At 44.6% G+C, this 23,431-nt stretch overlaps 1 protein-coding gene across 5 annotated transcripts in view; it reads left to right on the forward strand.

The window, feature by feature from the left end:
• The window catches only part of GAB1 (GRB2 associated binding protein 1), a 159,598-nt gene that overhangs the window by 96,840 nt on the left and 39,327 nt on the right, over window positions 1-23,431 (forward strand). For all 5 annotated transcript variants that reach the window (XM_073604352.1, XM_073604360.1, XM_073604369.1 and 2 more), the window contains exon 4: window positions 14,053-14,639. In XM_073604352.1, the coding sequence (XP_073460453.1) occupies window positions 14,053-14,639 (587 nt within the window). The remainder of the gene's footprint in view (window positions 1-14,052; window positions 14,640-23,431) is intronic.

The raw sequence follows: 23,431 nt of genomic DNA on the forward strand, positions 1-23,431 counted from the left end.
ATATATCCTTTAATAGTATATTAAAAGGGTGAATCTGGTAAATATCAGACTCAGAGATCAAAGTGTTTTATTTAAAAAACAAACAAACAATGTCTTCCTTAAAAAAAAAAATGTCATTTTAAGAACGTTCCATCGATTTTCTAATTGTTAGTGGGGTCAAATTGCCATTAATTTTCAACCACCGTGACGGGAAAATTTGTAAATAATAGAAAACTTCTTGGTCAAAGGAATTTTCAGACGGTGTATGTGGTTTTCGTTCAGAAATGACATTCATTTTAAAAACAGAATGTTAAAAAACAAGTGAAAATTTCAAACATTCTTTCATTCAGCGAATGTACAAAGATTTTTCGTATGAATATTCTCCTCTGAAAATTGATCCGTGTGGCCAACATAAGGCTCGGTACACATCTATGCAGTTTGCTTTTGATCGGTTTCTACAGTGCTTTTTGATTTTTGCACACGTGATTTTACATTTGCCAATTTGTTGTCGGGCAGATTAAAAAATACAAATTGCTGCAAAAACGCATTACATGCTTTTCTGTAGCTTCTCCATTGAAGTATATTGAATCAAAAAAGCACCGTTTTGTGTTTTAAAGTCCTTGACCCTTTCCAAATATGCAGCGGCTGAAAAAAGCATCGATGTGAACGTGTCCCATCGGAAACCATGTAAATGAACCATAGTGCGTTTCTGCAAAAAGCACCAAAAACACATAGATGTGAACGAGGTCTAAGACGTTTAGTAACATAATGGGGTTAAAAAAAAACTAAAATTAGCCCTTTATAGTACAAAAAAAGCAAATAATCACAACTGTAAGGGGTTCATTTTTTTACCGTAGAACTGTGAAAGTAATATTTACAGTAGCGATTTGCTCTTTTTGTACTATAAAGAGCTCATTTTATTATTTTTTTTAACCCCATTTATGTTACTGGCCGATTAATCGATTATGAAAATAGTAATCGATTAATTTCATAATCGATTAGTTGTCGATTAATCGATTAGTTGTTTCAGCCCTACTTTATTCACACCACTTTTGTCTGTTTGGATCAGCCATTTAGGTGTTGCAGCAGTGCCCCTTAGCATAGGTATTTCTGACAGCGCAGGAGTTTCTTCATTATTTATCTATGGGTGATTCCAGTTCCTCAACATGTGCCTTTTTCAAGGCCGGAAGGGTAATGCCATCCAGGAATGACTGCATCTGTAACGTGTTTGCGTCTCCTGGTGATTTATATAGGTCAGTGTAATATTCCTGAAAGGATTTTAGGATACGTTGTGGGTTTTGCGTAAAGGTACCGTCGGCTTGTCTAATCTTGGGAAGTGAGTGTGTTTTGGTATAAGTTTAGTGGCTAGCATTGTGCCTATTCTGTCCTTTTTAAGATAAAACTTAGCTCCCACCCATTTAATATGTTTGTCAGCTTTCGCTGCGAGTGCTAAATTTAATGCTAGTCTTGCTGAGTCAAGGGATGCTGTAGGGACACTTTTGGGGTCTCTTTTGTGTTTTTTGCGGAGGTCCTCATAGTCCTGTTCCAGCTTAGCTAGGTCCCCCTGTCTTTCCTTTTTTATTTGTGAAGCGATTTGTATTAATTTGCCCCTAATAGTGGCTTTATGTGCCGCCCATAGAGTTTCTGTTGCAATCTCCACCGTGTCATTAAGCTTGAAGTATTCTTGTAGAGTTCGAGAAAGTTCTTTCACTCTGATGGGATCAGTAAGGATAGACTCCAATTAGACCTATTTTGACTAAATGCTGCCCTGCGTAGAGAAAGAGATACCATGGAATGGTCGGACCAGGCTGCTTCTATAATCGATGATTTGGTGGTTAATGGAATATGTTGGGTAGAGAGGAGGATATGATCTATCCTTACGTATGTTTGGTGAGGGGATGAGTAGTGCGTAAAGTCTCTTGTGGAGGGGTTCTGTTCCCTCCAAATGTCTGCCAACCCGTGCTGGAAAATAAGTTTTGCTATTTTAACACTGCTTTTGTGGGGTCTAATGGGTTTCAATTTAAGAGGGTTGGATTTATCTAGGCCTATATCAAAGGCCATGTTTGAGTCCTTACCCATGATTATGGTTCCTTCAATCAGGGGTTCCAGAATTTGGAACATCCTTTGAAAGAATTGTACTTGTCCTCTGTTTGGGGCGTAGTAGGAGACAAAGGAATATTTGTGTTCGTCTAGCGTACCCTTGACGAGAAGGAACCTTCCCTCCGGGTCTCTATGCTCCAGCTGGATAGTGAATTTGCAATGTTTGGAGAAAAGTATTGCAACCCCCCTAGTCTTATCCTCCGCATTTGATAGGTAAAATTGTGGAAAGTGGGCATGGAGGAATGAGGGAGTGTACCGCCCTGGGAAATGGGTTTCCTGCAGCAGGACTACGTCTGCATTATGAGACCTATATGCTTGGAATGCTTTCCTCCTTTTCATGGGAGAATTTAACCCTTGAGCCTTATGGGAGATTATGCGAAGGGGAGGTGTGAGTGTGTTATTGGAAGCCATGGAGCAGAGAGGTGAAACAGTCAAACAACCCCACGCCGCCTACCTTATCCCGGATGAGATACTGGGAGATGAGCGGTGGAGGGAACTTAAAGAGGAGTTCCACCCAGGGGGTCATGTAAAAAAAAAAACATTAAAAGTCAGCAGCTACAAATACTGCAGCTGCTGACTTTTAATTGGACACTTACCTGTCCCTGGGTCCAGCGATGCTGGGGATCGAAGCCCCGCTCGTCTCCCCCTCCGTTCAGCGCGCGCTGTGATTGGCCGCTCAGTCACCTGGGACCTGTAATGGGTCCCAGATGATTGACAGGAGGGAGGAAGCAGAGCGGAGCCCTTCCTGTGCCGAGGGGGAAGTGATGTCACCCGCCCCGGCACTGGAAGGGGCAGACTACGAGGGACCCCCTAGCAACAAGCATTTAGAGGTGAGTAAAAAAAAAAAAATATCCAAATGTTTTGGGGTTTTTTTTTAGGATTTTTCATGTATTCTTGTTTTTTTGGGTGGAACCCCACTTTAATAGTGGCATCGCCATTGCCGCTGAATGTTGCCTTCTCGAGGATGGATAGGAAGGAAAGGAGGGTAGAAAAGGAGGTAAACAGAAATAGTAACGTTGTAGAGTTACGGCCATGGAATGGCCATGAATGGAACGGGAGGGAGAGCTCCCCTCCTCCATTCAAAGTAAACAGTTTACTATAGCCCTTCTCTGGTGCTAATTTCCTATCACCCAGGCATGAGTAAATCATTACCAGATGATAGGGCGCTAGGCAACTGCCCCAAACAACTCCACTGAGAACCTGTAAATAACTGCTAATTAAGAAAAAAACATTTTTAGCAGTGAAAAGAACCAGCGTGAGTCTCGTGAGGCTTCGTGGACACCATACAGCCTAGTGAGCCCTGGAGGGATAAAATATCACTGGTATGTCAGTAGGGGATGTTAAACGTTAACATCCTGGAGCATCACAGGTTGCATAAACATTCCTTATTTAAAAAAAAGGGGGAAAGAAAAAGAAAAAAAAGTTTGTTATGGTTGTGCTTCGCTGAGTGGAGATTCAGAGCTGACCCCAAGGTTAGGTCAGAACCGTGGAATTCAGAGTTCCTGTTGTTTTATTGAACTTCAGGGGGGTAGATTGTCTTTTGCTTTCTTGGTCTTGGTCGAATCCCATAGGGGTGATGTGGGGCTAGTCGGCGTGGGACGTTTGACGGATCCTTGTGGGTTGGAGTTGTCCATAGAATGATCTTGCATGATGATTCTAAGATCTAGTAACAATCGTTCGCCCTCTACGAAGCTGGAGAAGGAGTATTGTTTGCCTCTGAAAGTAAACTTCAGAGCGAAGGGGAAGGCCCACCTGTACTTGATGTCCTGCTTGGTTAGAGCTAGAAGAAGGGGTTTCAGGGACTGCCGTTTTTGAATTGTATAGGGGGAAATGTCAGTGAATATTTGGATGCTGTGACCCTGAAATTTGAGCTGAGATTGCTATCTAGATTTTTTCATTACCTCTTCTTTGATGGCATAGAAGTGGGTCTTGACCACTATGTCCCTAGGCGAACCATCTTTCCGGGGTGAGCCCAGGGATCTGTGTGCCCTGTCTAATTCCAGCTTGTGCTCCGGGACTCCAGGTATAAGGTACTTTATAACGTCCTGGACTGTGGTAGGGATATCTGAGATGTTTTCTGGGAGACCTCTTATTCTGAAATTCTCCCTTCTTGATCTATTTTCAAGATCATCGATCCTAGCCTATGCCATGTCAAGTTGGTCCTGCAGGAAGTGAATGTGGTCCATGATCTGATTGGTCCGTGTTTTGAGATGGTTACATCTAATTTGTGTTCGATCGTTTCTATTCTAGACCCCAAGTTTTGAAAGTCTGATCGAATGTCCCCAGTAATCTTGTCAGCAGTCTGTGTCAGGCCTCTCTTAAGCAGCTCTGAGAACTTGACAAAGAGATCAGCTACAGTCAGTGGCATGTCCTGATCAGAGCCACCAGGGGCTGTGGGGATGCCTGGCTGTTCTGGGGTTAATGCCATAGGGGAGAGTCCATGGGTTCCCAGGGACTTTTCCAGCAATGAGACAGTGGGTGCTGGGGACGGATTCTGGCTGCAGGGGAAGGAGCTAGGAGCTTTAGATGGATAGGAGAGGGATTCAGGAGCCAGCACTTGCCTGTTGTCTTTCCTGTCTCCTGCGGTGCTGTCTCGTGGCTGCTGAGAAGCGGCCGCCATCTTGGAATTCCCTCTATGTTCCCCGCTCTCGAATTGCGGTCCCAGGTTCCTCCAGGCTGTCCCTCCAGGCATGTGCCGGTGCTCGGGGATCTCCGCCGCCAGATGTGGCTAACTGTGGGTGGCTTGCTGGGCCAGTACTGCCGCTATGGGAGCCATGTGGCCGGGGCAGTGCGGAGCTCCGGTCTCAAGCGGCCATCTTGGATGGCTCCGCGCATGCGCCTCCACGTAAATGTATTACATTGGGATTTGACGTGATAGACGAACACAAAGTGGCACATGATTATGAAGTGGAAGGAAAAAGACAAATGGTTTTCACATTTTTTTACAAATATGTGAAAAGTGTTGCATGCATTTGTATTCAGCCCCCTTGAGTCAATACTTTGTAGAGCCACCTTTCACTGCAATTACAGCTGCAAGTCTTTTAGGGTTTGCCTCTACCAGCTTTGCACATTTAGAGAGTGACTTTTTTGCCCTTTCTTCTTTGCAAAATAGCTCAAGCTCTGTCAGATTGGATGGAGAGCGTCGATGAACAGCAATTTTCAAGTCATGCCACAGATTCTCAGTTGGATTTAGGTCTGGACTTTGACTGGGCCATTCTAACACATGAATATGCTTTGGTCTAAACCATTCCATTGTAGCTCTGGCTATATGTTTAGGGTTGTTGTCCTGCTGGAAGGTGAACTTCTGCCCCAGTCTCAAGTCTTTTGAAGGCTCTCACAGGTTTTCTTCTAAGATTGCCCTGTATTTGGCTCCATCCACCTTCCCATCAACTCTGACCAGCTTCCCTGTCCCTGCTGAAGAAAAGCATCCCTACAACATGATGCTGCCACCACCATGTTTCACGGTGGGGATGGTGTGTTCAGGGTGATGTGTGCAGTGTTGGTTTTCCACCACTCTTATCGATCTGCTTTTAGGCCAAAAAGTTCAATTTTGGTCTGATCTGACCAGAGCACCTTCTTCCACATGTTTGCTGTGTCCCCCACATGGCTTCTTGCAAACTGCAGACGGGACTTCTCATGGCTTTCTTTCAACAATGGCTTTCTTCTTGAAACTCCTTCCATAAAGGCCAGATTTGTGGAGTGCACGACTAATCGTTGTCCTGTGGACAGATTCCCCCACCTGACTTGTGGATCTCTGCAGCTCCTCCAGAGTTACCATGGGCCTCTTGGCCGCTTCTCTGATTATTGCTCTCCTTGCCTGGCCTGTCAGTTTAGGTGGTTGGCCATGTCTTGGTAGGTTTGCAGTTGTGCCATACTCTTCCCATTTTCGGATGATGGATTGAACAGTAATTCGTGAGATGTTCAAAGCTTTGGGATATTTTTTTTTAAAACCTAACCTTGTTTTAAACCACAACTTTATCCCTGACCTGTCTGGTGTGTTCCATGGCCTTCATGATGCTGTTTGTTCACTAAGATTCTCTAACAAACCTCTGATTTTAGTTTGGGGTATCAGAGTAAAGGGGGCTGAATACAAATGCACGCCACACTTTTTAGATATTTATTTGTAAAAAAAATTTGACAACCATTTTTAATTTTCCTTCCACTTCACAATTATGTCCAACTTTGTGTTGGTCTATCACATTAAATCCCAATAAAATACATTTATGTTTTTGGTTGTAACATGACAAAATGTCGAAAATTTCAAGCAGTATGCATACTTTTTCAAGGCACTATGTGTGTATGTGTGTGTGTGTATATATAGATAGATCGATATAGATATATATATCTGTATATATTTATAATTATTTTCTGATATGCCATCACTCCACAATAAAGGCCTACACAGCTCTCTTTGCTACAGGCTGATATAGTGCTTCTCACAACAACTAAGGTTTATCTTTACTGGGAAATTTCCTTATTTAAAATGGCTAAAATAAGACTGATTCCTGACACCATGTTGAATATAGAAGCAATTGTTTACATATTTTATTCAGTATTATAAAAGCAAAATTCTTAGCTATGATGATAGTTAATTGTGCATGTAAAATTGTATAAATAAACTCTAGCAATAACATAATTGCTGTTTTTTAGTTTTGGATAAAAGGGGCGAGGGATGAGAATACCTGTCCGTTTTTATTGCTGTCTTTGCCCCTGTTGAGGAGATTCACCCTCTCTATTTGTCCTATTTACCATTATTGAAAGTAAAAGGAAATCCAAAATTTTGAGTTTTCCCCAGGAAAGTACTAGAGGGAAAATCTTCCGATTGGGGGCACTAGTTCTGGTGACCTGGAGGTCCCAAGAGAGATCCTTCATTAGAAGGGATTTCCCCTTACTTCCTGTTTTGGCTATGAGGCAGGAAGTGAAGATAAATCTCCCCTATAGACAACAAAGGCAAAAATAAACTTTACAAGGGTTATAATCCTCCCTTACTCCAAAATGAAAATTGCCTATAGTTCTACTTTAGCTTGTAGAGAAGTAGACAATTGTAACAGATAGGGCGTCTACATATAGCTAGCAGTTGCTAGTCGTACTCAACTAGACTTGTTTTGTAATGTTGTAGATGTTTGCTGCTCAACCACCAATTGACTTCTTCAGTTGTAATGAGTGTTAGGAACATATATATACTACTGGGATGAGCAGCCAAACCTCTTTACAGAACAAGCCCATTTGAATGAACGAGTCCCTATGGGTGTTTTTTTTTTTTTTTTTTTTTTTTTTTTTTTTTACTAAGCAGGCAGTGCCAGTGTTTTTTCAGAGGAAGGATGGCCATTGTTCAGCAAATTCAAGGCCAGTTAATTTCACCTATCTAACAGCACTTTTTTGTCTTCTGTCTGGCCAATGGAATGTGTAGGGGGAAAGAGGGTGTGGGAAATCTTGATCACTAAAAGTCCGAGCGGAATCCACCTGCTCAGCGGGGGATCTCTCCGCTGGGTAAGGCGGATGACAGGACCTGTTGATTCCGCTATGCAGAGCGGACAAGGACAGAGCCCGCTGTCCTCTATGGGGCAGTCGGATGGAAACAGACTGCATGTCCGTTTCCATCTGATTGTCATCCAATCTGCTGGATGGATGGCGAATGCGCCATACGTCTGTTTTCTGCAAATTTTATCAGCTGCCTGCCGGGTCCGCTGACATCCCCATAGAGGATAATGGGTGGCCCAATTGGGTCCGCCTGAAAAAAGGACAGGTGGACCTGATCGGTCCGATCATGTGAAAGGTACATAAGGGCCTGTTCACACTGCTCTTCTGCTCAAACTGCAGCTGCCTGCATAGCAATTTGGGCTGCATGTTTAATCGCATCACACAGCTCTAAACCACCTCCCCCTTTCTTTTTTTTTACAAACCAACTTTATTAGAAGTGTATAATGTGACGTTTCATTCACATCACTGCACAGAAGTGTAGTTTTGCAGCACTTCCCTGCATTGACATGCGGAACTACTGAGCAGTGTGGTGCGATATATTAGGCAGCCATTTTGTGTAATATCGCACTCTCTGTAACGCAGCATAATACTGCGTTCTAATGTGTGCTGGTAGGTGCAGCCGTTTTCTTTTTCTCACACAGACCATCAGTATTTTATACTTACTTCTGGCATAGATTGGAAAATCTAGAATTCTCAGTACAAAAGCGGCACTCCTAAGGCCCCTTTCACACCTGTGCCACCTAAAAGTCGCACGATTTTGTGGCGATTTAACCGCAATTTTTTGCCACGATTTTGATGCGACTTTAAGCAATGCTTGTGTAATCTTGAGGTCTGTGGACTTCAAAACGCATCAAAGTCGGACCAAAGTAGTGCAGGGACTACTTTGAAGTCGCACAAATATGAATGGTACTCATTGGAAATCATGGTGTTTGACTTGTCATGCGACTTTGTAGTTCCAATTCGTGGGACAAGTCGCAAAAGTGTGAAAGGGGCCTAAACAGTTGCTTGCATAGTCAGGGCCAGCATTCACGTATACTATGTATCGCACATGTAGAAGTTATGGTATTACAGTACTTCCTTGTGTTATGAGATTCATGTTGGCTTCTTCATTCCTATGTAAATTCTGTTGATAAATCAGACAAGGCTCATCTGTCACATCAGAAGAGGATTATCTACTGCTGGAAGATTTTGAAAGCAAAAAGATCTGTTGGCAGTGAGTTTGAGGTTACTGCAATCGAAATTGCACCTTGCATGTGTTTTGTATCACACACACTGTGGTTTGAAAATGGCTTTGTATTAATGAATTTTATATGAATTCCATCAGCCATTATTTGTCACCTATTCATCACTTTAGAATTTTTTTGTAACCGAGCATGTTTATGCAAAGAAATGCCTCAAAAATGTAGATTTTATGTATACTAAAGACATTGAGAGACCATTTACACTTTGTGTTTTTAGTGCTTTTCATTGGAGAGGCAGTAAAGGGGTTATGAACCCAAAACTTCTGACACTGTCCAGCCCCCCCTGTTTTACTCACCTGAGCCTGTTCGTTCCCTTGGCGGAGACGCGCTCTGCCTCTCTGCCCGGTGTCTCGGCTCTTTATTGGATAGATTGATAACAGCGCTGCCATTTGCTCCTGCTGCTGTCAATCAAATCCAATGACGCGGGAACCAAGTTCCGCTTTCTGTGTGAATACACGCAGAAGTAGGACTTAGGTGCGCGCCTGCACGGGTGTCCACCAAGGAGAGCACTTCTCCAACGTGGACACCTGTTGTGGGGAGGAGCTACCAGTGCCCCTGAGGGACCCCAGAAGAAGAGGATCGTGGCCACTCTGTGCAAAACGAACTGCACAGTGGAGGTAAACATGACATGTTTGTGTTTGTTTTTTAAACAAGGGTTTACAAACCCTTTAAATCAGTGGCCATTGCAACACGTCATTGCATGTTGCAATGTACTCTACATCTGCCAATGTCCATCGACGTGTGTTTTGATACATTTATCCTTGATTTCACACAATTTCATGCAATTCTTCTAATTTCAATAGAATTTGAAGACAGCCGAAAGAAAATAAAATTTTAATATCCTACTTTAAATAATGAAAGACCCAAGTCTGGTCTCGTGCTGTTGTTTTTTTTTTTTTTTTTTGTTTGTTTTTTTATTTATCTTTTCTGAAATCTTCAACCTGATGATTCAGCTCCGCTCACTAAAACTGTAGAGTACATAATCTGGTGCAGCTGTGCATGGTAGCCAATCAGCTTCTAACTCCAGCTTGTTCAGTTAAAGCGTTTGTTACCCCAAAACTTTCATATTCCTGACATGTGCTTGCTGTACCATGTATGTGTAGTTGTAAGAGAGAGTATCCTGTTCTCTGTATTGCTAATTTCATGTGAAATCCCTGGTGTTCCTGCCAGTTCCTCTGATTTCCTATTAAAAACTGACCACACTTTGCAAAGCTGCACCAGATTTTGCATTCTCTAGTTTTAGTAAATCAACCTCAGTATGGCCTTAGGATGAATTCACACTGGTACAACAAACTACCTGACATTGGGAGCTCATGTCACATGACGTGTGAAAATCAATGTTTCCCTATGAGAGCCATTTTAACTGGTCTGACACAAGTTGATCTGACTTTGAAAATGCTCCCTGCACTACTTCTGTCTGAGTTTGATCCTACTTCAGCCGATTGAATATCACTCAAGTCGGATCCAAGTCACATCCGACTTTTTCATGAGACTTGTGCTCTGATGATCTTGAAGGGGAACTCCATGCCAAAGTTAAAAAAAAAAACAAAAAACGCGTGGGTTCCCCCTCCAAGAGCATACCAGGCCCTTCAGTCTGGTATGGATTTTACGGGGAACCCCCACGCTGAAAAAACTGCGTGGGGGTCCCCCCAAAATCCATACCAGACCCTTATCCGAGCACACAGCCCAGCAGGTCAGGAAAGGGGGTGGGGACGAGCTCTGCGCCCCCCCACCCCAAAGCACCTTGCCCCTATGTTGATGGGAACAAGGGCCTCTTCCCGTCAACTCTGGTCGTTGGTTGTCAGTGTCTGCGGGCGGCTAGCTTATCGGAATCTGGAAGCCCCCTTTAATAAGAGGGCCCCCAGATTCTGGCCCCCCCACCCTATGTGAATGAGTATGGGGTACATTGTACCCCTACCCATTCACCTAAAAAAAAGTGTCAAAAATAAAAAACATTACACATGGTTTTTAAAGTAATTTAATTTATTAAGGCAGCTTCGGCGTCTCTTCCAATTTCTTGTTCCCTCTCCGGCTCTTCTGCCTTCTCCGCTGTTGTCTTCTGCCTCTGTCGGTTCTTCTCCCCTCTCCGGGTCTTCTCCGCTGATGTCTTCTAGCCCTCTCCGGTTCTTCTCCCTCTGTCCACTGTCTTCTCGCTCTTTTGCTTGGTCTTCTCTGCTGTCTTCTTCCTCTGTTCTTCTTCCGATGTTGACAATACGCTCTCTCCCGCTCTAATGCTAGGTACGTGGTGTGCCCCTACTTATATTGGCATGGGGCGGTGTCCCCGGGAGATGTCATCCGGAGGCCCCACCCCTTTTCACTTTACCACCCGGGGCATGATGGGGCAGTGACGTCCTAAAGGGCAGGGCTCCGGTGACCCCGTCCCATGCCAATACAAGTAGTGGCACACCGCACCCAGCATTAGAGCAGGAGAGAGCGTTGAGTCAACATCGGAAGAAGAACAGAGGCAGAAGACGACAGAGAAGACCCAGCAAAAGGACGAGAAGACAGTGGACAGAGAGAAGAACCGGAGAAAGCTAGAAGACCTCAGCGGAGAGCGGAGAAGGACCGACAGAGGCAGAAGACAACAGAGGAGGAGGGGGAAGAGTCGGAGAGGGGAGAAGAAGTCGGAAGAGACACCGGAGCTGCCTTAATAGATTACTTTAACACCCTGTGTGCTGTGTTTTTTATTTTTGACACTTTTTTTTTCAGGTGAATGAGTAGGAGTACGATGTACCCCATACTCATTCACATAGGGTGGGGGGCTGGGATTTGGGTTTTTATTAAAGGGGGCTTCCAGATTCCGATAAGCCCCCCCCCCGCCCGCAGATCTCCGACAACCAACGGCCAGGGTTGTCGGGAAGAGGCCCTTGTCTTCATCAACATGGGGACAAGGTGCTTTGGGGTGGGGGGGGCGCCCCCTGCCCCAAAGCACCCACACCCCCATGTTGAGGGCCATGTGGCCTGGTACGGTTCGGGGGGGGGGGGGGGCGCTCGCTCGTCCCCTCCCTTTTCCTGACCTGCTGGGCTGCATGCTCAGATAAGGGTCTGGTATGGATTTTGGGGGAAACCGCACGCCGTTTTTCTTCGGCGTGGGGGTTTCCCTTAAAATCCGTACCAGACCGAGGGGCCTGGTATGCCTTTGGCGGTGGAACCCATGCCGTGTGGTGTGTGTGTTTTTTTTTTTTTTTTTTATTTGACTGAAGCTCCCCCTAAAGATTCATACCAGACACCATGCCTGGTATTGTCGAGGATCAAAGTCGGATCCCTGTTCATTGAAGTCGGACTTCAAGTCGCAGGGCAAAGTCAGATCCAAAGTGGTATGCCTGTCATGTCGTACCAGTGTAAACCCGGCTAAAGTCCTTTTTTTTTTTTTTTTAAGTCAACAGCTACAAACACTGTACTGTAGCTGCCGACTTTTAACAAGGACACTTACCTGTCCAGGGAGCCCGCGATGTCAGCCCCCCTGAAGCCGATCCTTCAATCGGATCAGGTGCAGGCGCCACCATTCCAACTAAGGGAAACCGGCAGTGGAGCCTTGCGGTTTCCGACTGCGCACGTGCGAGTCGCGCAGCGCTTTGTGAATATCCAGCTTGTCTTTTGGGACACACACAGGTCCCAGAAGACAACGGGGGGCTTCCCCAGAAGAGGATGTGACGTCCTCAGCCGCGGCCCGGCTGGATCGGAAGTACCGTATATAGTCGAGTATAAGTCGACCCGAATATAAGCCGAGGCACCTAATTTTACCACAAAAAACTGGGAAAACTTATTGACTCGAGTATAAGCCTAGGGTGCGAAATGCGCAGCTACTGTAAGTGGAAAAGAGGGTCAACAATGCCCATTTGCATACCTCACTGTGCCCATTTGCAGCCATAGGTCCCCCGAACTTCAAACTCGGTCGTTAAGGGTTCCTAGATGCCCCCTAGCTGCAGCCAAAATTTGGGGTCTCTGGACCCGAAGGGTCCCGAAATGACATTCCTGCAGATGGACACAGTTGACCGACTTTGGGGCCCCGTATCTCGGGGCCACTTGGTGCTAGGAACCCCAAATTTGGTGTGCAAACCCAGTGGAACTACCGCTACAACAAAGCTGGGGTTCCTAGTACCAAATGGCCCCGAGATACGGGGCCCCAAAGTCGGTTCGGAAAATGTCAAGCACTTTTTTCTGCAGCAGAGAATGACATTTTCCAAACCGACTTTGGGGCCCCATATCTCGGGGCCACTTGGTGCTAGAAACCCCAGCCCGAGATACGGGGCCCCAAAGTCGGTTCGGAAAATGTCATTCTTTGCACCAGAAAAGTGCTTGACTCAAGTATAAGCCGAGGGGGGCACTTTCAGCACAAAAAAATGTGCTGAAAAACTCAGCTTATACTCGAGTATATATGGTACTTCCAAAAAAGGTACTAGAGAGAGAGAGAGAAAAAAAAATGTTTTAAATGTCCAAAAACGAGGAGTAGATAGGTGGTCTTTCGTTTAAGACCATCTCTCAAAATTGGGTGGAACGCCACTTTAAAATACAAAGCTTTACATTTTTTTTATTTTTTTTTTTCCCAAGTTGATCACCTTTTTTTTCCCTTTTTGATAGCCTATTGTAACATAACTTACTTTATAAGTAATATAACGTTATGACAGACCTTCTTCCGTTTTTTTTTTTTTTTTTTTTTTTTTTTTTCCCTCACCATTTTATTTTAACAGATGACTGTCAGTTGAAGTGCATTTATACCACAAACTGTTTACTTAAAAGTAAAATATTTCAAACAGTTGCTCTTATTCTATGCTGCACGTCCACAATTTTTTACTATTATTATTATTATTGTTATTTTTTATTTATTTATATATTTTTTTTTTTTTATTTTTTTTTTACTAATGTGTTGTTCATTATCTAATTGACATTGAATTTCGAACACATCTCTCCCAAAGCATTTTTCTCTTGTGCTATTCTCGTGCAACAGAGAAGAGGGGATTACTGTACGTGTCCCCTGTTTTGTTACATACCTAGTTTTTAAAGGAGATAGTCGGTGGCATTAAAGTAAGAAGGGGCCGGAATGAGACAGGACTTCGTCCTCTATTAAGTAGCACATTAGACAAATGTTTGTCACTAATAATTTTGCTTGTCATTTGCAGCTTTTTAATAACAAATGTTGCTTGGTTTTCATTAATCAAGTATTTTTAATAATGTTTTTTTCTTTATATTTCCTTAGTATCAAATATCGGATTCAGTATCCTCTAAGTATGTAATGTTTTCATGATTGCAGGTCTCACGCAGATTCGGCAAAGTCTTTATCTGAAACGGACTGTAATGACAACGTTGCCACTCACAAGAGTTCCTCCTCCCACAAGCATGCCTTAAATGGATATTACCAACAATCAAGTGTTTATGACTCTCCATCCCGTGCTGGCTCCTCTTCGGAGTCTAGTTTTTACAACCTCCCCAGAAGCTATTCACAAGATATTTTGCCAAAAGCTGTGTCTCCGTCTGCTACGGACATGGATGCAGATCAGAGTGTTTTCAATATGTCTGGAGCCTCCTTATTAGAATCGCAACTGAGGCAGATTACTGTAAGCTATGACATTCCTCCTAGTTCGGGAAGCACTTATCAAATACCTAGGACTGTGCATGAAAATTCCTTAGCGCAATCTACTTCAAAATTAGAGACACTTACAGATGTTCCTCCACCTAGACCACCAAAGCCCCATTACTCCTCCGAGCGTTCCCCTGCAGAACACGGCCTAACCCGCACTGCCTCAGAGACTGACAGCAACTACAGTGTTCCCACAGGTGGAATTGCATCATCGCGTAGTAATACAATTTCTAGCTTAGAGCTAAACAAATACAGGAAAGGTAAAGATGACTCTTGGTTTTATCTGAGTTTTGTTTTCAGTTAGAGCCGGTTCACACGGGTGACTTGGGATCCGACTTCAAGTCGCCCGACATGAGAAAATCAATGTTAGTGAATGAGAGCCGTCTTAATGTACACTACTGAAGTCGCTCCAACTTCAGAAAAGGTTCCTGTACTACTTCAATCCGACTTCTAGGCAACTTGTACCCATTGATTTCAATGGAAGTCGCCTCCAAGTCGCATCTCCGTTCATAGTGTGGCAACTTTACAGGAAGCAGAAAGGAATTTACCCAGGTACTCCCCACTAAATAGGCATGATGTCACAAGACCTGATGAGCTCTGATTGGCCACTGACAAAGTCCCCTGTCCTGGAGGCGATTTCAAGTCGCTCCAAGTCGCGCTGTGGTTCACGCTCAAGTCGTGTCCAAGTCGCCTCGCAAAGTCACGCTGTAAGTCGTGTCGCCCCTGTGTGAACCGGCTCTTAGGGGAATCACTGTTGCATATGATCATTTTGAATGAATTTCTGTTTTTGGTTAAGTTGATGTTGAAAGTTTTCCAAATCATCAATGACAATATAGCCATTAAAAAAAAAAAACGCCCAAGAAAGGGTTAGTTGCACACATTTGCAAATGTCTAAGCTGCAGTACCCACGTCCAGACTCCTCTGTATACTGCAGTCTTAAACTCTCTATAGTTTTGAAAGTCTCCAAATTGGAGCACATATATAGCAATGGATAAAGGGCAGGTTTGCCTGCTCTCCTTAAAGATTTAGTAGGATGAGAACCTGTGATAATGTTGTGGGTTTTGTTTTTGTTTTTTCTGTCTCAGTGACTACTGGTGAAAAGGTTAGAGGGAGTATCTCTGTAATGGTGTCAAGAACAGAAATAAGCACCCGAGAGAAATGTCAAGTGCCCCCCCACTCTATCTAAAGCAAAACAAATGAAATATCGCTGGGGTTGGGCTTTAATAGGGAACAGAGACCCCCTTGCTTTGGTCACAGCTAATGGGATGTTTTGGGAACTCCTCTGATGTTTTGTAGTCTCCAAGATATGTCAGCCATTCATATGCAAGCGCAATCAACTACTGCTGTAAGAATGGTTATTTGGATGTGAATTTTTATGTACTTCACATATAACATCTAACATATAGTGCCTTGAAAATGTATTCATACCCCTTGAAATGTTCCACATTTTTGTGATTTTACAACCAAAAACATGTATTTTATTGAGATTTTATGTGATCGACCAACACAAAGGGCACATAATTGTGAAGTGGAAGAAAAATGATAAATGGTTTTCCAAATTTTTTACAAATAAAAAACTGAAAAGTGTGGTGTGCATTTGTATTCAGCCCCCTTTACTCTCATACCCCTAACTAATATCTAGTGGAACCAATTGCCTTCAGAAGTCACCTAGTTAGAGTAAAGAGTCCACCTGTGTGTCATTTAATCTCGTTATAAATACAGCTGTTCTGTGAAGCCCTCAGAGGTTTTTTAGAGAACCCTAGTGAACAAACCGCATCATGAAGGCCAAGGAACACACCAGACAGGTCAGGGATAAAGTTATGGATAAGTTTAAAGCATGGTTAGGCAATAGAAAATATCCCAAGCTTTGAACATCTCACAGCACTGTTCAATCCATCATCTGAAAACGGAAAGAGTATGGCACAACTGCAAACCTACCAAGACATGGCCGTCCACCTAAACTGACAGGCCGCGCAAGGAGAGTATTAATCAGAGAAGCAACCAAGAGGCCCATGGTAACTCTGGAGGAGCTGCAGATATCCACAGCTCAGGTGGGAGAATCTGTCCACAGGACAACTATTCGTTGTGCACTCCACAAATCTGACTTTTATGGAAGAGTGTCAAGAAGAAAGCCATTGTTGAAAGAGCCATAAGTCGTTCGTTTGCAGTTTGCGAGAAGCCATGTGGGGGACACAGCAAACATGTGGAAGAAGATGCTCTGGTCAGATCAGACCAAAATTGAACTTTTACCCTAAAAGCAAAATGCTATTTGTGGAGGAAAACTAACACTGCACATCCCCCTGAACACACCATCCCCCACCGTGAAATATGGTGGTGGCATCATGTTGTGGGGATGCTTTTCTTCAGCAGGGACAGGGAAGCTAGCCAGCATTGATGGGAAGATGGATGGAGTTGATGGGAAGATACAGGGCAATCTTAGAAGAAAACCTGTTAAGAGTCTGCAAAACACTTGAAACTGAGGCAGAGGTTCACCTTCCAGCAGGACAAGGACCCTAAACATACCAGCCAGAGCTACAATAGAATGGTTTAGATCAAAGCATATTCATGTGTTAGAATGGTCCAGACTTAAATCCAATTGAGAATCTGTGGCGAGACTTTAAAATTGCTGTTCAGACACTCTCCATCCAATCTGACAGAACTTTTTTGCTATTTTGCAAAGAAGAATGGCCAAATATGTCACTCTAGATGTACAAAGCTGGCAGAGACACCCCCAAAAAGATTTGCAGCTTTAATTGCAGCGAAAGGTGGTTCTACAAAGTATTGATTCAGGGGGGCTGAATACAAATGCACACCACACTTTTCACATGTTTATTTGTAAAATTTGGAAAACCATTTCTCATTTTCCTTCCACTTCACAATTATGTGCCACTTTGTGTAGGTCTATCACATAAAATCCCAATAAAATACATTTACTTTCTTTCTCATACATCACGGGACACAGAGCCTCAGTAATTACTGATGGGTTATATAGGTATCACTAGGTGATTGGACACTGGCACACCCTAAACAGGAAGTTCAACCCCCTATATAATCCCTCCCCCTACAGGGATACCTCAGTTTTTACGCCAGTGTCTTAGGTGTTGGACGTGTAAAGATGTCCTGTGCTGAGCGCCAAAGGGAATATCCTATATCCTATACTGGGGCAAGCCAGGCGAACCGTATCCATCTCAAAGTGTCCTTTTTAGGCCGAATTGGATGTGTAACGAGCCCCTTTGCTCGCTCGGTTCCACTCTCCCGACACTCCTCTGCAGCTATTGAATCAGATTGCAGATCGCACCATCTGATTGCTCGGTCATCCAATGCTCCAGGATTAGAATTACAGCTATGTGCCATTCTAACCCAGTTGTGATAGCTCAGAACAAACACCAGGCAGGCTGTATGTAAGTTCAACCAGGAAAATTCTTTATTTGCCAAAATACAGGCTTTTATACACTCAAAGTGGAAGTGCAGACCTCCTGCTCATATTACTCTAACAATACAGCTGTAACCTAATTAACCTAATTAACATGAGCTAATTAACTAATCCCTTTAGACAGCCTAGATGACTGTGGCTAAGACTACATCGCTCAGCAGTCAGTGTTCATTTTGTGATACCTCCACCTTGTTGCTTGGCACTATGGGCAGAAGAGGTTCACATACCCCAAGAACCAGAGGCTCTAGGGGATCTCCTTCGGGTTCTGAGGGCCCCCTGTCTGCAGCATCTTCCCCCCCTGAGGGGCCAGGGACGGCTAGTCAGGGAGAGCCGTTGGGGTCAGGGGCTACACCTGCTTCTGGCACTTCAGCCCCTGTATATATTACGCAGGAGGTTTTTTCCTCAACCATTAATGGATTAGAGGACAGATTAATGGCTGTGATCACATCTTCACTCAGTGGAAGAAAAGGTCTTCCTCTGCTACCCAAGACCCTCAGGCTGAGGAGCTCTGGGATAGGGGAGAAGAATCCCTTTCAGAGGATCAGGATGGGACGGATGATTCCTCTTCAGAGAAGGGCCCTCTGCAGCTTCTCAGGATGAGAAAGTCTTAGTGCAGATCCTTGCTGGATTGGTCCGCTCCACATTTAAGTTACCCGTATCTAAATCGGTTAAAGAACCCTCTTCTTAGTTGGGATCACTGAAGCCTCCTCAAACAGCACATGCTTTTCCTGTTCATAATTTACTTGAAAAGCTCCTTTTATTCTGAGTGGAATCACACAAACGTTTTTTTGCACCGAAAAAGTTTTCAACACTTTATCCTATGGAAGAAAAGTTTAAGATGTGGGGAATACCGGCCATTGATGCCGCCATATCCTCCGTAAATAAGAGTCTGACTTGTCCTGTAGACAATACTCAGATGCTCAGGGATCCTGTGGATAAAAAGATGGAATCCCTGTTGAAAGATGTTTTCACCTTAGCTGGCTCAGTGGTTCAACCTGCAATAGCAGCGATTGGAGTCTGTCAATACTTAAGAGACCATGTTAAGCAGGTCATCAAAGTTTTACCTGAACAGCAGGCCCAAGGGTTGGCTAACCTTCCAGCTGCCTTATGTTTTGCTGTTGACACCATCAGAGATTCTATCATGCAAACCTCTCGTCTCTCACTTGGGTTGGTGCATATGCGTAGAATCTTATGGTTAAAGAATTGGTCAGCTGAAGCACCATGTAAGAAACTCCTGGTTGGGTTCCCATTTCGTGGTGCAAGGCTGTTTGGAGAAGACTTGGATAACTGTATCCAAAGGATCTCTAGTGGGAAAAGCACTCTTCTACCTGTTAAGAGAAAGAGCAAGCGTCCCTCTTTCAAACGGACTCTTTCCCCAGCGCCATCGGCATCAGCCTCCAGGCAGTCGCGACGGCCTCCTCCGTCTGGGTCAAGAAACAAGAGTCAACCCCAGGGACAAAAGAAGTCCTGGGGGAAGAAGTCTATTAGACAAGACACTAAGGCCTCTTTATGAAGGGGCGCCCCCGCTGGCTCGAGTGGGGGAAGACTGCTACAGTTCTCAAAGCTCTGGCAGGAGGACTTCCAGGACAGATGGGTAATCTCCACGATAACCTTAGGGTACAAGCTGGAGTTCCAAAAATTCCCCTCTCCTCGTTTACTCAGATCAAGTGTCCCCAGAGATCCAGAGAAAAAGCAGTCGCTCCTTCTAGCGTTAGAGCGGCTTTTGTCGCAAGAGGTCATTATGGTGGTCCCCACGAAGGATCAAGGATTGGGCTTCTATTCCAACCTTTTTACGGTCCAAAAGCCAAATGGGGATGTCAGACCCATTCTGGATCTAAGGGACCTGAATCGATTCCTAAGGATTCGGTCCTTCCGCATGGAATCAATTCGGACAGTAGTCTCCATCCTGCAGGGAGGAGAATTTCTGGCATCGATAGACATCAGAGATGCATATCTGCATGTGCCCATTTTTCCTGCTCATCGGAAGTTTCTACGCTTCGAGATAGGAGGGCGCCATTTCCAGTTTGTGGCTCTGCCTTTCGGGATAGCCACTGCACCTCGAGTGTTTACAAAGATCTTGGCTCCTCCTCTGGCCAGATTAAGGGCCCAAGGTATAACTGTTATAGCATACCTAGACGACCTGCTCTTGATAGACCGGTCGGTAGCCTCTTTGAATGAGAGCTTGAGGACTACAGTCAAGTATCTGGAACACCTAGGTTGGATTCTCAACCTAGAAAAATCTTTCCTAAAACCAGTAAGAAGACTGGAATATTTGGGTCTGATTATAGATACAAGCCAGGAGAAGGTATTTCTACCTCAGGCAAAGATCACTGCTTTAAGGGAGCTGATTCTGGTTGTCAGGACCAAGAAGGGTCCCTCTGTCCGCCTTTGTATAAGGCTGCTAGGAAAGATAGTGACTGCCTTCGAAGCAGTCCCCTATGCTCAGTTTCATTCAAGACTACTGCAGCACAGTATCCTGTCGACCTGGAACAAGAAGGTTCAGGCATTAGACTTTCCAATGCACCTGTCTCAGGCGGTGCGTCAGAGCCTCAATTGGTGGTTAGTACCCCAAAACTTGCAGAAGGGGAAATCCTTTCTACCGGTTACCTGGACGATGGTAACAACGGATGCCAGTCTTTCGGGTTGGGGAGCAGTTCTGGAACAGTCTGCGGTCCAGGGGGTATGGTCCCAAACCGAGAGGACCTTACCCATCAACATTCTGGAGATCCGTGCGGTATACCTAGCCCTAAGAGCCTGGACTCTCAGGCTACAGGGTTGCCCAGTCAGGATCCAGTCCAACAATGCCACAGCAGTGGCTTATCAATCATCAGGGGGGCACCAGGAGCCGAGCTGCTCAAAGAGAGGTGAACCAGATCTTAGTCTGGGCAGAGAAGCAGGTGCCATGCATATCAGCAGTCTTCATTCCAGGGATAGAGAACTGGCAGGCGGACTATTTAAGTCGCCAGCAGTTACTCCCAGGGAAATGGTCTCTGCATCCCGATGTCTTTTGGGCCATATGCCAGAGATGGGGGGGTTCCAGATGTAGACCTCTTTGCATCCCAATTCAACAAAAAGATGGACAGATTTGTGTCAAGGACAAGGGATCCCCTTGCATGCGGGACAGATGCATTGGTGATTCCGTGGCACCAGTTCTCACTGATTTATGCATTCCCTCCTGTTCTGCTACTGCCGCGACTCCTTCGCAGGATCAGGCGGGAAAGGAAGTCGGTGCTCCTGGTAGCCCCAGTTTGGCCCAGGAGCCCTTGGTATGCAGAAATAGTAAGGATGATGGTGGGTTCTCCGTGGACCCTACCGTTACGCCCAGACCTGTTATCTCAAGGTCCAGTATTCCATCCTGCCTTACAAACTCTAAATTTGACGGTTTGGCTATTGAAACCCACATTCTGAAAAATCGTGGGCTTTCAGGTCCTGTGATAGCTACCTTGATCAATGCAAGGAAGCCAGCTTCCAGAGTAATTTATCATAGAGTCTGGAAAGCTTATGTATCCTGGTGTGAATCCAGGGGTTGGCATCCCAGAAAATATGTGATAGGTAGAATTCTTGATTTTCTACAATTGGGATTAGAGATGAAGCTGGCCTTGAGTACCATCAAGGGCCAGGTCTCGGCCTTATCAGTATTGTTTCAACGACCACTTGCTTCGCATTCCTTGGTCCGAAACTTTATACAGGGGGTGTCGCATCTTAATCCTCCAGTTAAGGCGCCCCTAAATCCCTGGGACCTGAACTTGGTTCTGTCTGTTTTACAGAAACAGCCTTTTGAACCAGATTCCTTTGGTCTTGTTGACAAGGAAGTTAATTTTTCTGGTAGCCATTTCTTCTGCTAGAAGAGTATCAGAATTAGCAGCTCTTTTTTGTAAAGAGCCTTATTTGATTGTACACAAGGATAGAGTGGTACTGCGCCCTCATCCTAGTTTTTTTACCGAAGATGGTTTCAGATTTTCATCTAAACCAAGACATTGTTCTGCTTTCCTTTTTTCCAGATCCCTGTTCTTCGGAAGAAAGGTCACTACATTCTTTGGATGTAGTAAGAGCAGTCAAGGCCTATCTGGAAGCAACTGCTCAATTCCACAAGACGGATGTTCTGTTTGTACTGCCAGAGGGTCCCAAGAGAGGACAGGCAGCGTCAAAAGCTACCATTTCTAAATGGATTCGACAAATGATTATTCGGGCTTACGGTCTGAAGCGGAAGATTCCACCGTTTCAGGTTAAGGCACATTCCACAAGGGCTATTGGTGCTTCTTGGGCAGTGCATCACTGGGCCTCTATGGCTCAGATCTGCAAGGCCGCAACCTGGTCTTCAGTCCATACATTCACCAGATTTTATCAGGTGGATGTGAGAAGGCATGAGGATATCGCCTTTGGGCGTAGTGTGCTGCAGGCAGCGGTACAGGGTCCTCAGGTCTGTTTGCACCCTACTTGGTTGTGGTTCTCCTCCCCTCAGATAGCATTGCTCTGGGACATCCCATCAGTAAGTACTGAGGCTCTATGTCCTGTGATGTATGAGAAAGAAAATAGGATTTTTTATAACCGCTTACCTGTAAAATCCTTTTCTTTCGATGTACATCACGGGACACAGAGGTCCCACCCCTCTTCTAATACACTTATATTGCTTTGCTACAAAACTGAGGGATTATATAGGGGGTTGAACTTCCTGTTTAGGGTGTGCCAGTGTCCAATCACCTAGTGATACCTATATAACCCATCAGTAATTACTGAGGCTCTGTGTCCTGTGATGTACATCGAAAGAAAAGGATTTTACAGGTAAGCTGTTATAAAAAATCCTATTTTTTTGGTTGTAACATGACAAAATGTGGAATATTTCAAGGGGTATGAATACTTTTTCAAGGCACTGTAAAATAATGACTGCTATCATTGTCAGGGGTTGGGAGCCACCAAACACAGACGTATCCAGGACATGGGCATTCCTTGTGCCAAGCCACTCCTGAACAAGACAACGTCAGAAGCGTCTTACCTGACTGTTGCTCAGTGGTCCTCTTTTCGGATGAAAGTAAATTTTGCATTTCACTTGGAAATCAAGGTCCCAGAGTCTGGAGGAAGATAGGAGAGGCACAGAATCCAAGTTGCACGAGGTCCAGTGTCAACAGTCAGTGATGATTTGGGGAGCCATGCCATCTGCTGGTGTTGGTCCACTGTGTTTTATCAAGTTCAAAGTCAGCACTGCCCTCTATCAAGAAGTTCTAGAGCACTTCATGCTTCCCTCTGCAGACCAGCTTCATGGAGATGCTGATTTCATTTTTCAGCAGGACTTGGCACCTGAATTTTGAGTTTTCACTAGCTGTAAGCCATAATCCTCAAAATTAAAAGAAAGAAATATATCCCTCTGTTTGTAAAGAATCTATATAATATGAGTTTCACTTTTTGAATTTAATTACTCAAATACATTTTTTTTTTAACCGTCGACCAGCCTCCATCATTATACTGCGGCAGGTTGGCACGATCCCGCAAACCGTCGTAGCTATACAACGGCTTGCGGGATCGGGATAACAGGCGCGCGCTCTCGCTGCACAGCGGGGGTGCCGATGCTCATGGCCGACAGTCGCGATGACCTCCGGCCACGAGCGATCGTGACCATGAGAC

The sequence above is a fragment of the Aquarana catesbeiana genome, linkage group LG01, assembly GCF_042186555.1.
Source record: "Aquarana catesbeiana isolate 2022-GZ linkage group LG01, ASM4218655v1, whole genome shotgun sequence".
Taxonomy (NCBI): domain Eukaryota; kingdom Metazoa; phylum Chordata; class Amphibia; order Anura; family Ranidae; genus Aquarana; species Aquarana catesbeiana.